The 16,018-nt window shown below is 45.0% G+C and overlaps 1 protein-coding gene across 8 annotated transcripts in view; it reads left to right on the top strand.

Annotated features, from left to right (window-relative positions):
- LOC144680067 (arf-GAP with GTPase, ANK repeat and PH domain-containing protein 3-like) overlaps nucleotides 1-16,018 on the top strand; it is a 708,867-nt gene that overhangs the window by 447,482 nt on the left and 245,367 nt on the right. For 3 of the 8 annotated variants that reach the window (XR_013576479.1, XM_078541210.1, XM_078541208.1), the window contains one exon: nucleotides 59-505. The exons of the other annotated variants lie outside the window; for them this stretch is intronic. Coding sequence is in view for 2 of the 3 variants with exons in the window: in XM_078541210.1 (XP_078397336.1) it covers nucleotides 59-64 (6 nt within the window). In the remaining variant the exon portion in view is untranslated. Of the gene's footprint in view, nucleotides 1-58; nucleotides 506-16,018 lie in introns of those variants that run through there. 8 annotated transcript variants of the gene reach the window in all.

Here is a 16,018-nt window from a genome sequence, read left to right on the forward strand (position 1 = left end):
TCTGCTGCACCGTTCTGAGGAGGGAGTAAGTAAGTCAGTGCTCACTTTCTTAATACAGTACTAGGCAGGACTGCGATACTGGGGTAACAACACCTTTCCCACGGTCGAAGGATGGACTGCATTATCAGTGTGTGTGGCAGCCTGCGAGTACATGTTAAGTCCTGCACAAGGGAGGTTGGAGTGCTTTTGGAAAGAATTTTGAGACATCTGAGACTCGCACATTTCATCTGACCAAATCCATAGCCGACACCAATGGCGATGGACTCCTGTCGACCATCTTTGCTTTGCCAGAGAATAAATTGACTGACTTGAATCCACGGAGTGTTGCCTCTAATTATATATATATAGAGCAAACTGATTTAATGTACGCTGTATACGTTGGATTGTCTTGCAGTGTGTTTGATATCTCGTCTGCATTGTCCACTGTACAAGGAGCTGTTTTCAGGTGAATCATTCTTCTGTATTATTCTTGTTGTAAAACCAATAAAAACATAAATTATAATAAGTTGTGTATAATTATTAAAAATAATGTTATTGCAACTTTACACTAAATTTGCTTGGATATTTTTTTGGCCATGTTTTGAAAGGGAATTCAGTTTTCTGGAGGTTGGGCAGGCACAAGGAGCAATTGCATTGTCTTATAAATATCAGCTGCTTCAAAGGAGCACAGCCACTGGGTTAAAATACACATTCAGATATTGGTGCAGTCTGTAACTTATAGCAGATTGAACCCCTGCACCTAGAATAAGGTCCAGGATTCAATTACAGAAACCTGCCCTTCACATGAGGACCTCAGTTCACAGCCTGGGAAACTGCTGAAGCTCGCGATGTACCAGACAGATTATAACAGCTTCAACGATAAACACATAAAGAAGTTGCCTTTCTGACAATGGCCAGAGTTGTGGTGGGTTGTGAAAACCCTGTCTCCTATATTTATTAGAGTGGGACTCTGTGTCCAGGATTAGGAGATGGGAGCTCAGCCAGCATGCCTGACGTAACTTAGACTTCTGTCCCAGACCCCTTTTCACCAGGTTTCTGACCAATGTCATTGTACTGCACAAATACATCACGTTCAGAGCTTGCTGCGAAAGGCTTGAGGGAAATGAGAATGTTGCAGAACCATTTACAAATGTGTGGAGACTCTTAACAAACCTTCAGTGATGGATTGATCTTATTTAAACATCATAACAATGTGATGTGCAAATGATATTATACAATGAAGTTATGTCTGGGATAGAGTGACTCAGTGGATAAGTACAAATTGCTCAATTTTTTGTCTTCTGTTTTAATGGAATGTTATGTCCCTTCATCAGTGTTTATTTCCCTCTTTTTCCTCACCTCAGCAATTTAATTACTTGAGAGCTAGAATTCATGAATCTCTTAGTCTCTGCTATTCCTTCAAGAATGTTGCATGTGAAGTGCTGTTGTTTGGTTTTCCATTGAATTCCAGTAGGTGGAACTATTGTACTGTCAGTCACTTGCCTGTCTCACTGGTAAGTATTTACACACTCTCACAAACAGGTGGATTCCTCTTTTCACAAATCACAACTTATTGTGGTAGGTTTGAATCTTAAGTATCAGTTGGTCAGAGTCCAAGCATTAAAACTGGCTGTGAATCATCATCTCACTGATTGTTTCTCCTTAAATCTCCAATGCAGTTAACTACATGGTACAGACACAGCTTGAGAACGGTTTACGGTCAGTATAGCTAACAGTGAAGGGAATACCGGGATGCAGTCTGCTAGGGGTGATACAGTCTCTAAAACTTAACCCTCTAATTACATGTTCACTCAAGATAATAGTTGAGATTTATAAAACTAAGGAAGTCTTACATTCAATGTTCCTTTCACAGTCTCAGAACATCCCAAAGCGCTTTACAGCTTGAAGTGTAGTCACTGTTATTATGTAATACTCCCTTAGTACTGCACTGTGGTGTCAGTGTGGATAATGGACTGAAATTTCTGAAGCAGGACTTGAATGTACAATCTTATTATGACAAGACGGGAGTGCTGCCCATTGAACCGGAATTGTTTTCTCTCAATAAATGTTCAAGCACTGGTGAATAGGTATCCATTTCTCCTGTGGATTTCTAAAACTGTTGTTTCAAGAACAAACTCCAGCCCACAACCTGCGATAGCTCTGCAGTCCCACAATTCTGGCCATTAATGTATCTCACATTTCCTTCGTCCCACCATTAGCAGTCATGCTGTGGCATTCCCTCCCTCAACCTCTCTATCTATCTCTCCTCCTTTAAGAAAGTCCTTAAAACCTACCTCTTAGGTCAACCTTTTGATTACCTGCCTTAATATCTCTTTATGTGGCTCAGTCTAATTTTGTCTAATAATTGCTTCTGTCAAGCACCTTGTAACGTTTTACTATGTTAAAAGCATAATCTGATTGCAGGTTGTTGTTCAGTACCATAGGGAAAGGGTGACATGTTTGATGGGATGCATTTGAAAGTTAATGCTGTCCCCTGTACAGGAACGGTAACTGAGATGAGGATACATCGGTATTAATATAGGTTTTCATGTTATACTGTCGTTCTGCTTATCCGTTACCTTGGGATAATTAGCAAATATTAATGGGTTATTAATTTAACAAGCATGACTAAGAACACAGCTGTGGTTATAGTATATAATTTAGTATGCAATTAGAACAAATATTAGATAGTTTGATATGCTAAAGCCCATAATTCTCTAATTGGCAAAATGTAAGACTGTGGTACAACTTGTGTGATAAGGGGTGTATTTCCAAGGAACTTGCATGTATACAGCATCTTACACATCTCTTGGGATGTCCCACAGTGCTTCACATACAGTGAATAAGTTGTGAAGTGCAGACATTGTTATACAAAACCCCACAAACAGCAGCCTGGCCACTTAATCTGAGCTTGGTGGCGTTGGTCGAGGGATGAATCTCTGGGAGATATATAAATACTGTGGCTGCAAGAGCAGGTCAGAGGCTGGGAATCCTGCAGCAAGTAACTCACCTCCTGACTCCCCAACCCTGTCCACCATCTACAAGGCACAAGTCAAGAGTGTGATGGAATACTCCCCACTTGCCTGGATGAGTGCAGCTCCCATAACACTCAAGAAGCTTGACACCATCCAGGACAAAGCAGCCCGCTTGATTGGCACCACATCCACCAACATTCACTCCCTCCACCACTGAAACCCAGTGGCAGCAGTGTGTACCAACTACAAGATGCACTGCAGGAACTCACCAAGGTTCCTTAGGCAGCACCTTCCAAACCCACAGCTGCTACCAACTAGAAGGACAAGGGCAGCAGAGACATGGGAACACGACCACCTGGGAGCCCCCCTCCAAGTCACTCACCATCCTGACTTGGAAATATATCACCATTCCTTCACTGTCAGGCTGTGGGTGTACCTACACCACATGGACTGCAGCAGCTCAAGAAGGCAGCTCACCACCACCTTCTCAAGGGCAATTAGGGATGGGCAATAAATGCTAGCTTAGCCAGCAATGCCTATATCCCGTAAATGAATAAAAAAAATCTCACCATGCTCATCTTGGAAGTTTTACATGCACCTGAATGGGAGACGGGGCCTTAGGTTGCTGCAGTATATCAGCCTAGATTATAGACTGCAGTGGTGATGCAATCACAGCTTTCTGACCCAGAATGCTACTGAAGCTTGCTAATGGTTGTAAGATAAGTGCGAAGGGGTGTCTCTCTGTTAATGCTGAGCAGCCCTGTGTTAGGAATGATTGCAATGTGTGGATCAGGAAGGAATGTGAGGGGTTCAGTGGGACAGAAACACTTTGTTCTACTTGTATCAAAGTTTAAGGTGGGAGTGGTTTCTGTTAAACAGGAAGACAGTTTAGGAATAAGAAAAACAGATTAGGCCCAGTTCCTTGTCTGTTTGTAGATCAGACCCACCTACCCCTATCATAGTAAATCCCTCAACCCCAATACCCCAATCATAGTAAATCCCTCAGCTCCACTACCCCAATCTCGGTAAATTCTTCAGCCCCACTACCCATCGTCTCCTCTTTTCTCTGCATCTCATGTACCTACCCTCTCCTCATATCCTTTAACCCAATCTTTTGCTCTATCCCTGAATCCCATTTCCCCCCCCTCCCTCTATATTCCTCAGCCCCACCTGCTCGCCTTCTCCCCACATCCCTCAATCCCACCTACTACCCATATACCACAACAACAACGATTTATATTTATGGGGCACCTTTAACATAACAAAACATTCAAGGTACTTCATAGGAGCATTGTAACACAATGTACGACACCAAGCCAATTAAGGAATATTAGGTCAGATGACCAGAAGGTTTTAAAGAGTGTCTTAAAGGAAGAAAGTGAGGCGGAGAGGTGGAGGGAGGGTATTTGAGAGGTGATCTCATTGAAACATACAAGAAATTGGGGAGGTTTCACAAGGTAGGCACGGTTTCCCCTAGCTGGGGGAATCTAATACACGGGGGCACAGTCTCGGGATAAAGGGCCGAGCATTTAGGACTGAGATGAGGAGAAATCTCTTCTCTCAAAGGATTGTGAATCTTTGTAATTCTCTACCCCAGAGGGTTGTAAAGCTCCATCATTGAATAGGTTTAAGGCTGGGATAGACAGATTTTTGTTCTCTGGGGGAATTAAGTGGTATGAGGAATGGGCAGGAAAGTGGAGTTGGGGCAGAAGATTAGCCATGATGGTATTGAATGCCAGAGCAGCCTCCATGGCTGTATGATTCACTCCTGCTCCTATTTCTTATGTTAGGGGGCCAGAATTAGAGGAGCCCAGATATCCCAGAGATGACAGAGAGAGGGAGGGGCGAGGCCAGGGAGAGTTTTGAAAACAAGGATGAGAATTTTACCATCATGATGCTGCTTGAACGGGAGCCAATGTGGGTCAGCGAGCACAGGGTGATAGGGGAACGAGTTAAGACACGGGCAGCAGAGCTTTGGATGACCACAAGTTTACAGAGGGTGGAATGCGGGAGACCAGCCAGGAGTGCATTGGAATAAAAGTACCTGGAAAAACTCAGCAGGTCTGGCAGCATCTGCGGAGAGGAACACAGTTAACGTTTCGAGTCCGTATGACTCCTCAACTCTTCTGTTGAAGAGTCATACGGTCTCGAAACGTTAACTGTGTTCCTCTCCACAGATGCTGCCAGACCTGCTGAGTTTTTCCAGGTATTTTTATTTTTGTTTTGGGTTTCCAGCATCCGCAGTTTTTTGCTTTTATCTTAGTGCATTGGAATAGTTGAGTCTGGAGGTTACGATGGCTTGGTTAAGGGTTTCAGCAGCAGATTACAAAAGTAGGGAGGTCACGTTGGATTTGTATAGAACCTTGGTGAGGCCACAGCTGGAGTACTGTGTGCAGTTCTGGTCGTCACATTATAGGAAGGATGTGATTGCACTGGAGGGGGTGCAGAGGAGATTCACCAGGATGTTGCCTGGGATGAAACATTTAAGTTATGAAGAGAGGTTGGGTAGACTTGGGTTGTTTTTGTTGGAGCAGAGAAGACTGAGGGGCGACCTGATCGAGATTACAAGATTATGAGGGGCATGGACAGGGTGGATAGGGAGCAGCTGTTTCCACAATTCCAGACCCGCAGCAATGTATTTGACTCTTAAATGCCCTCTGGAATGGCCTAGCAAGCCACTCAGTTGTATCAAACCGCTAAAACGTCGGTAGGAAATGAAACCAGACAGACCACCTGGCATTGATGTAGGCACCTGAAATGACAATGGCAAACTAAGCCCTGTCGACCCTGTAAAGCCCTCCTTACTGGGAGCTAGTGCCAAAATTGGGAGAGCTATCTCACAGATTAATCAAACAACAGCCTGACGTAGTCATACTCATGGAATCATACCTTACAGCTCATGTTCCAGACACCACCATTACCATTCTTGGGTACGTCCTGTTCCACCAGCAGGACAGACCCAGCAGAGGTGGGGGCATGGCGGTAAACAGTCGGGAGGGAGTTGCCCTGGGAGTCCTCAACATCGACTCCACGCCCCATGAAATCTCATTGGCTTCAGGTCAGACATGTGCAAGAAAACCTCCTGCTGTCTACCGCATACCGACATACCACTCACACACACACACACACACACACACCCACCCGCCCCCCCCCCTCCCCCCCCCCCACCCAGCTGATGAATCAGTGCTCTTCCATGTTGAACACCACTTGGAGGAAGCACTGAGGGCGGCAAGGGCACAGAATGTACTCTGGGTGGGGGATTTCAATGTCCATCACCAAGAGTGATTCGGTAGCACCACTACTGATCGAGCTGGCCGAGTCCTAAAGGACATAGCTGCTAGACTGGGTCTGCAGCAGGTGGTGGGTGAATCAACAAGAGGGAAAAACATACTTGACCTCATCCTCACCAACCTGCCTGCCGCAGATGCATCTGTCCATGACAGTATCGGTAGGAGTGACATCTACACAGTGGTTGTGAAGCCTTCTCATTGAGGATACCCTCCATTGTGTGTGTGGCACTACCATCGTGCTAAATGAGATCGATTTTTAACAGACCTGGCAGCTCAAGACTGAGCATCCATGAGGCGAAGTGGGCCTTCAGTAGCAGCAGAATTGTACTTGAACACAATCTGTAACCTCATGAACCAGCATATCCCCCACTCTACCATTACCACCAAGCCAGTGGATCAACCTTGTTCAATGAAGAGTGCAGGAGGTCATGCCAAGAGCAGCACCTGGCATACCTAAAAATGTGGTATCAGCCTGGTGAAGCTACAACACAGGACTACTTGCATGCCAAACAGTAGTAGCAGCAAGTGATGAGATAAGCGATTCCAAAACCAATGGATCAGATCTAAGCACTGCAGTCCTGCCACATCTGGTTGCGAATGGTGGTGGACAATTAAGCAACTCACTGGAGGAGGAGGCTCCACAAATATCCCCATCCTCAATGATGGAGGAACCCAACACATCAGTGTAAAAGATAAGGCTGAAGCATTTGCATCAGCCAGAAGTGCTGAGTGAATGGTCCATCTTGGCCTCCTCCAGATGTCCACAGCATCACATATGCCAGTCTTTAGCCAATTTAGTTCACTCCATGTGATATCAGGAAACGACTGAAGGCACTAGATACTGCAGAGGCTATGGGCCCTGACAATATCCTGGCAATAGTACTGAAGACTTGTGCTCCTGGACTTGCCCTAGCCAAGCTGTTCCAATACAGCTACAACATGGGCATCTACCCAGCAATGTGTAAAATTGCCAGGTGTGTCCTGTACAGAAAAAGCAGGACAAATCCAACCCGGCTAATTACTGCCCCATCAGTCTCTCGATCATCAGTAAAATAATGGAAGGGATCATCAATACTGCTATCAAGTGGCACTTGCTTAGTAATAACTTGCTCACTGATGCTCAGTTTGGCTTCCGCCAGGGTAACTCAGCTTTTGACCTCATTACAGCCTTGGTCCAAACTTGGACAAAATAGCTGAACTCCAGAGACAAGGTGAGAGTGACTGCCCTTGACATCAAGGCCACATTTGACAGAGTGTGGCATCAAGGAGCCCTAGCAAAACTGGAGTCAGTGGGAATCAGAGGGAAAACTCTTTGCTGGTTGTGGTTGTTGGAGGTCAATCATCTCAGCTCCAGGGCATCACTGCAGGAATTCCTCAGGGTATTGTCCTCAGCCCAACCATCTTCAGCTGCTTCATCAATGGCCTTCCTCCCATCACAAGGTCAGAAGTGGAGATGTTCGCTGATGGTTGCACAATGTTCAGCACCATTCGCGACTCCTCAGATACTGAAGCAGTTCATGTCCAAATGCAGCAAGACCTGGACAATATCCAGGCTTGGGCTGACATGTGGCAAGTGACATTCGTGCCACACGAGAACACTCAAGAAACTTGACGCCATCCAGGACAAAGTAGTCCGCTTGCTTGGCACCCCATCCACAAACATTCACCCTCTCCGCCACCAATGCACAGTTGCATTAGTTTCTAGCATCTTCAAGGTGCACTGCCGTAACTCACCAGTGCTCCTTTGAAACCACCTTCTAAACCCACGACCTCTATCATCTAGAAGGGAATGGGAATACCACCAACTGGAAGTTTCCTTCCAAGTCACTCACCATCCTGACTTGGCAATATATCGCCGTTCCTTCACTATGGCTGGGTCAACACCCTTGAATTCCCTCCCCAACAGCACTGTGGATGTACCCTACACCACATGGACTGCAGAGGTTCAAGAAGGCAGCTCACCACCACCTTCTGAAGGGCAACTAGGGAGGGGCAATAAATGCTGGCCCAGCCAGCAACACCCATAACCCATGAATGAATTTTAAAAATAGTTAATTTGAGGAATTTTCTGCTCATCCAGCCTGATAATTTTTCAACAGTGGAGGAGCTGAGAGAGGTGTTAGTGAAGTAGAGCTGGGTGTCGACAGTGTACATGTGAAAACTAACACTGTGCCTCGGATGATGTCACCGAGGGGCAGAATGTAGATGAGAAATAGAAGAGGACCAAGGAGAGATCCAAGGATTTAACCAAACCCCACCTGCCTATTAAGATATCTTTCAATTTTTTCTCTCCAGAATCTCACTCATTGCCTCAATTATTCATTCAGATTTAATGTTTTTCCCAGGTGAAATATTCTATTAGTTGCATATCTTTGGAATTCTCTGCCTCAGTCATTGACTATGTTCAAGACAGAGGTCGATAGATTTCTACATATTAAAAACATCAAGCAATATGGGGGTAGTGCAGGAAAATTATGTTGAAGTAGAAAATCAACCATGATCTCACTGAATGATGGAGCAGGCTCGAAGGGCTGAATGGCCGACTCCTATTCCTGTTTCTTATGTACTAACCCTTTAGGTGAAAAATTTGTATACTTGCCTTATTCCAAATTTCATTTTATTTGTAGTCCTTAGAAATTGAATCTTCCAACACCAGGGACAATTTGCCCAGATGCTTTGAGAATTTTGTAAAGCTCAGTTGCTTCACCTCATATTAGCTTCCAAATAAATAAAGCAGTTTTTAATGATGACGTTGAGGGAGTTGGTAAGGGCATCAAGGGAGCACCTACTGCTCTTCTCCCAATGGTGACATTGCATCTTTTATATCTACTTGAACAAGCAGACAGGACCTCAGTTTTAACATTTACACTTGAAAGGTGCCGCTCATAATACAGTACTCCCACAGAAGTGTTTAAAATTATGAAATGATTATGAAACTACATTTTCAATAGTTGAAGGGTCTAGGATGAGGGAACTTAGGAACAGGATTAGGCCAGAAGCAAAATATTTCAGATACTGAAAATCTGAAATAAAAACAGAAATGCTGGAACTCTTAGCAGATCAGGGGGCACCTGGGCAGAGAAACTGAGCTAACGTTTCAAATTGAAAATGTTTCCTAGCTGTTGAAAGACATTTCCAGCATTTTCTGTTTTTACAAGAGGAGGTGGCCGATTAGCCGCTCAAGCCTGTTCCATCAGTCAATGAGATCATGTTTGAGCTGCAACCTAACTCCATATACTCCCCTTTGCCCCATATACCTTATAGGGACCACAGATGGAATATTAAACATAAGAAGTGAAGAAGAGAGAACAAGAGGAACCTGTCCACATGGGATTTGTGAGGCAGTGGAATTCACTTCTGGGATGGTGTTTGAGAGAGAAATAGAATCACCATTCATGATTAGATTTAAATGGAGATAAAAGGACATGGGAGCAGGGCAGGTAAATGTGATCAAGAACATAAGAAATAAGAACAGGAGTGGGCCATTCGGCCCCTCAAGCCTGCTCCGCCATGCAATAAGGTCATGACTGATCTTGTGTTTGGATTTCCACATTCCCACCTAACCCTGATAACCTTTGATTCCTTTGCTTAACAAGAATTTATCTACCTCTGCCTTAAAAACATTCAATGACCCTGCCTCCATCACCTTCTGAGGCAGAGAGTTCCAAAGTTGCACAACCCTCTGAGAGAAAAAAATTCTCCTCATCTCTCTCCTAAAGGGGGGCCCCTAATTTTAAAACACTGCCCCCTAGTTCTGGACTCACCCACAAGAGGAAACATCCTTTCCACGTCCACCTTGTCAAGGCCGTTCAGGATCTTGTATACTTCAATCAAATCACCCCTCACTCTTCTAAACTCCAGTGGAAACAAGCCCAGTCTGTCCAACCTTTCCTCATAAGACAACCCACTCACTCCAGGTATCAATCTAGTAAACCTTCAATGAACCGCCTCCAATGCATTTACATCCTTCCTTAAAAAAGGAGACCAAAACTGCACACAGTATTCGAGATGTGGTCTCATCAATGCCCTGGAGAACTGAAGCCTAACGTCCTTACTTTTATGTTCAATCTCTCTCGTAATAAAGGACAGCATTCCATTAGCCTTCTTAATTATTTGCTGTGCCTGCATACTAACTTTTTATGATTCATGTACTAGAACGCCTAGATCCTTCTGTACCTCAGAATTATGCAGCCGTTCTGCATTTAAATAATACTCTGCTTTTTTGTTCTTCCTGCCAAAGTGAACAACTTCACATTTTCCATATTAAACTCCATTTTCTAGATCTTTGCCCATCTGTAACCTCCTCATGTCCTCTTCACAACATACTTTTCTACCTGCCTTTGTGTCATCTGCAAATTTAGCTACCATGTCTTCACACCGCTTATCTAAGTCATTGTTGTAAATCATAAAAAGTTGAGGCCCCAGAACAGACCCCTATGGGACTCCACTCGTCACATCCTGCCAATCAGACAAAGACCCATTTATGCACACTCTCTGCTTTCTGCCAACCAGCCAATCTTCTATCCTTGCTAATATGTTACCCACTACACCATGCGCTTTTATTTTCTGTAATAATCTTTATGTGGCACCTTATCAAATGCCTTCTGGAGATCCAAGTGCAATACTTCTACAGGCTCCCCTTTATCCACTGCACATGTTACTCCTTCTAAAAACTCCAATAAATTGGTAAAATATGATTTTCCTTTCACAAAACCATGCTGACTCTTCCCAATTGCCTTGAGCTCTTCTAAGTGCCCAGCTATAACCTCCTTAATGACCGATTCTAATAACTTCCCCATGACAGACGTCAAGCTAACTGGCCTATAATGTCCTGTTTCTGCCTCCCTCCCAATCTGATGGAACCTTTCCAGAATCTAGCGAATTTTGGAACATTAACACCAGCGCATAATGACTACCTCATTAACCACCTCTTTTAAGACCCAAGGATGTAGTCAGTCGGGACCCGGAGACTTGCCAGCCCCCAGCTCCATCAATTTGCTCGGTGCCATTTCACTAGCAATTTCAATTTCACCACAGAATCACAGTGCAGAAGAGGCCCTTCGGCCCATCGAGTCTGCACCGACATGTGAGAAAAACCTGACCTACCTACCTAATCCCATTTACCAGCACTTGGCCTATAGCCTTGAATGTTATGACGTGCCAAGTGCTCATCCAGGTACTTTTTAAAGGATGTGAGGCAACCCGCCTCCACCACCCTCCCAGGCAGTGCATTCCAGACTGTCACCACCCTCTGGGTAAAAAAGTTTTTCCTCACATCCCCCCTAAACCTCCTGCCCCTCAACTTGAACTTATGTCCCCTCGTGACTGACCCTTCAACTAAAGGGAACAGCTGCTCTCTATCCACCCTGTCCATGCCCCTCATAATCTTGTACCCTTCGATCAGGTCATCCCTCCGTCTTCTCTGCTCCAATGAAAACAACCCAAATCTATCCAACCTCTCTTCGTAACTTAAATGTTTCATCCCAGGCAAGATCCTGGTGAATCTCCTCTGCACCCCCTCCAGTGCAATCACATCCTTCCTATAATGTGGCGACCAGAACTGCACACAGTACTCCAGCTGTGGCCTCATCAAGGTTCTATACAACTCCAACATGACCTCCCTACTTTTGTAATCTATGCCTCGATTGATAAAGGCAAGTGTCCCATATGCCTTTTTCACCACCCCACTAACATGCCCCTCTGCCTTCAGAGATCTATGGACACATACACCAAGGTCCCTTTGTTCCTCAGAACTTCCTAGTGCCATGCCGTTCATTGAATACTTTCTTGTCAAATTACTCCTTCCAAAGTGTATCACCTCACACTTTTCAGGATTAAATTCCATCTGCCACTTATCTGCACATTTGACCATCCTGTCTATATCTTCCTGTAGCCCAAGACACTCAACCTCATTGTTAACCACCCAGCTAATCTTTGTGTCATCCGCAAACTTACTAATCCTATCCCCAAATAGTCATCTATGTCGTTTACATAAATGACAAATAATAGGGGATCGAGCACAGATCCCTGTGGTACACCACTGGACACTGGCTTCCAGTCACTAAAGCATCCTTCTGCCATCACCCTCTGTTTCCTACAACTAAGCCAATTTTGAATCCACCTTATCAAATTACCCTGTATCCCATGTTCCTTTGCCTTCTTTATAAGTCTCCCATGTGGGACCTTGTCAAAGGCTTTGCTGAAATCCATATAAATTACATCAACTGCACTACCCTCATCTACACACCTGGTCACCTCCTCAAAAAATTCAATCAAATTTGTTAGGCATGACCTCCCTCTGACAAAGCCATGCTGACTATCCCTGATCAAACCTTGCCTCTCCAAGTGGAGATGGATACTCTCCTTCAGAACTTTCTCCAATAGTTTCCCTACCACTGACGTGAGACTCACTGGCCTGTAGTTCCCTGGCTTATCTCTACAACCCTTCTTAAATAGTGGAACCACATTAGCTGTTCTCCAGTCTTCTGGCACCTCCCCCGTGACCAGAGAGGAGTTAAAAATTTGGGTCAGAGCCCCTGTGATCTCCTTCCTTGCCTCCCTCAGCAGTCTGGGACACAAATCATCCAGACCTGGAGATTTATCCACTTTTAAGTCTGCCAACACCACCAATAACTGGTCACTCCCTATATCAATTTGCTTAAGAACCTCGCAGTCTCTCTCCCCGAGTTCGATACCTTCATCCTCATTCTCTTGGGTGAAGACCCATATGAAGTATTAATTCAACACTCTAGCGATGTCCTCTGGCTCCACCCATAGATTGCCCCCTTGGTCCCTTATGGGCCCTACTCTTTCCCTGGTTATCCTCTTCCCATTGATACAGCTATAGAATATCTTGGGATTTTCCCTACTTTTACCAGCCAGAGCTTTCTCATATTCCCTCTTTGCTCTCCTAATTGCTTTCTTAAGCTCCACCCTGCACTTACTGTACTCCACTAATGCCTCTGCTGATTTGCTTCCCTTGTACCTGCTAAAAGCCTCTCTTTTCCTTCTCATCGTAAGCTGAATATCTCTGGTCATCCATGGTTCTGTGGGCTTGTTACTCCTTCCTATCACCCTAGAGGGAACATGTTGAACCTGTACCCTCCCCATTTCCTTTTTGAACACCCCCCACTGTTCCTTTGTAGATTTCCCCACAAGTAACTGTTCCCAGTCTACCTTGGCCAGATCCTGCCTTATTTTACTAAAATCCACTCTCCCCAATTCCAAAACATTTTTTTGCAACTTGTTGATTTCTTTGTCCATAACAAATTTGAACTGTACCAAAACAAAAACAGAAACAGAAATACCTGGAAAAACTCAGCAGGTCTGGCAGCATCGGCGGAGAAGAGCATAGTTGACGTTTTGAGTCCTCATGAGCCTTCAACAGAACTAAGTAAAAATAGGAAAGGGATGAACTATAAGCTGGTTTGGGGGTGTGGGGGGGTGTTGGGACAAGCAGCCGGTGATAGGAGGAGATAACCAAAAGATGTCACAGACAAAAGAACAAAGAGGTGTTTAAGGTGGCGATATTATCTAAAGGAATGTGCTCGAAACGTCAACTGTGCTCATCTCCGCCGATGCTGCCAGACCTGCTGAGTTTTTCCAGTTATTTCTGTTTCTGCTTTTGTTTTGGATTTCCAGCATCCGCAGTTTTTTGTTTATACTTTTGAACTGTACCATGTTGTATTCGCTATCGCTAAAATACTCGCCCACCACCACCTCAGCCACCTGTCCAGTTTCATTCCCCAGAATTAGGTCCAGCACTGCACCGTCCCTTGTTGGATCCTCTACATATTGACCTAAAAAGTTCTCCTGTACACATTTCAAGAAATCCACTCCATCCAAGCCCTTAACACTATGTCTATCCCAATTAATGTTGGGAAAGTTGAAATCACCTAATATAAATACCCTAATCGTTATTGTTTTTACACACCTCCACAAATTGTGCACATAATTGCTCCTTAATTTCCTGCTGACTATCTGGGAGTCTATAATAAACACCTAATAATCTGGTTGCACCTTTTTTATTCCTAAACTCTACCCACAAAGCTTCATTCGATGACCCCTCTAAGATATCATCTTTCCTTACTGCAGTAACTGACTCCTTAACTAACAATGCAACTTTTACCCCCTCCCCTGTCTCGCCTGAAGATTCTATATCCCGGAATGTTGAGCTGCCAATCCTGCCCTTCCCTCAACCACATCTCAGTGATGGCTACTATATCACAATTCCACATGTCAATCCTTACCCTTAACTCATCCGTTTTACCTGTAATACTCCTGGCATTAAAGTAGAGGCCATCCAGCCTTGCCTTACTCCCTTGAAACTTATTGCAGCTGTACTCTCTCTGACTTGATTGTTTTACTATATTATGATGGTTTCCTATTCTGCTAACATTCTGTGTCCTCTCCCCCTGCCGAATTAGTTTAAACTCCTCCCAACAGCACTAGCAAACCCGCCCGCAAGGATGTTAGTCCCACTCTGGTTCAGATGTAGTTCCTGCTTGTACATGTCCCACCTTCCCCAGAAACGGTCCCAGTGATCCAGGAATCTAAAACCCTCCCTCCTGCACCAACACTTAAGCCACGTATTCATCTGCGCTATTCTCCTATTTCTTAGCTCACTAGCATGTGGCACTGGGAGTAATCCAGAGATTACAACCCGAGGGGTCTTGCTTTTTAGTCTACTGCCTAACTCCCTGAATTCTTGATGCAAGACCTCATCCCTCTTTCTAACTATGTCATTGGTACCAACATGTACCATGACCTCTGCCTTATCACCCTCGCCCTTCAGGATACCTTGCAGCCGTTCAGTGACATCCCGGACCCTGGCACCAGGGAGGCAACATACCATCCTGGAGTTACGTTGACGGCCACAGTAGCACTTATCTGTTCCCCTGACTATAGAATCCCCTATTACTATTGCTCTTCCTCCCTTCTTCCCCTCCTGAACAGACAGGCTGCTTGTGGTGCCAGAAGCTTGGCTCTGTCTGCACTCCCTGGAGGAACCAGCGCCCTCATCAGCCTCCAAAATGGAATACCGATTTGCGAGCGGGACCCCAGGGGACTTCTGAACTACCTGCCTGTTTCTCTTGGACTGCCTGGTTGTCACCCATTCCCTTCCTTCCTCAAGTCCCTTCATCTGCGGTGTGACCACCTCTCTAAACGTGCTATCCACGATGCTCTCAGACTCGCGGATGCTCCACAGTGTCCCCAGCCGCCGTTCCAGCTCTGAAAGCCGAGCTTCCAGGAGCTGCAGCTGGACACACTTCCTGCACACATGCTGGTCTCGGGCACTGGAAATGTTCCCGGCTTCCCACATGGAGCACGAGGAGCACACCACGGCTTTGAGCTCTCCTGCCATGACTTATCCCTTGAAATTAAACCTTTTAAATCAATTACTGTAGGGCCCTTCTTTACTGATCCTTGTTTTTGTAGAGTATACAAACTGTAAACCACAAAAAGACCTTAAATTATAAGCAATTAAAGTAATAAATACCTTACCCACTATTTACCAGTGATTCCTTTCCCTTGTAGCCTCTCCTGCTGCAGCACGCTCTGAAGATTTAAACAGTTGGATAGCAAGGAAAAAATGCAAAGAGCACCTCGTCCCTTGTGCACCGAATTCCCGCTTTGCACCAAATTCCGTATACCCACTCTGGCTGTGCCCCACTCAGGATGTGCTCAGTCTCCTGTTCCTGTGCAAGTTCCGTTCTCCTCGTTCACCTCCTGATTTGTAGCTATTACTGAAATGATTTTTAGGACCGGCTTCCT

Source organism: Cetorhinus maximus, chromosome 4 (genome assembly GCF_964194155.1).
Source record: "Cetorhinus maximus chromosome 4, sCetMax3.hap1.1, whole genome shotgun sequence".
In the NCBI taxonomy this organism is placed as follows: Eukaryota; Metazoa; Chordata; class Chondrichthyes; order Lamniformes; family Cetorhinidae; genus Cetorhinus; species Cetorhinus maximus.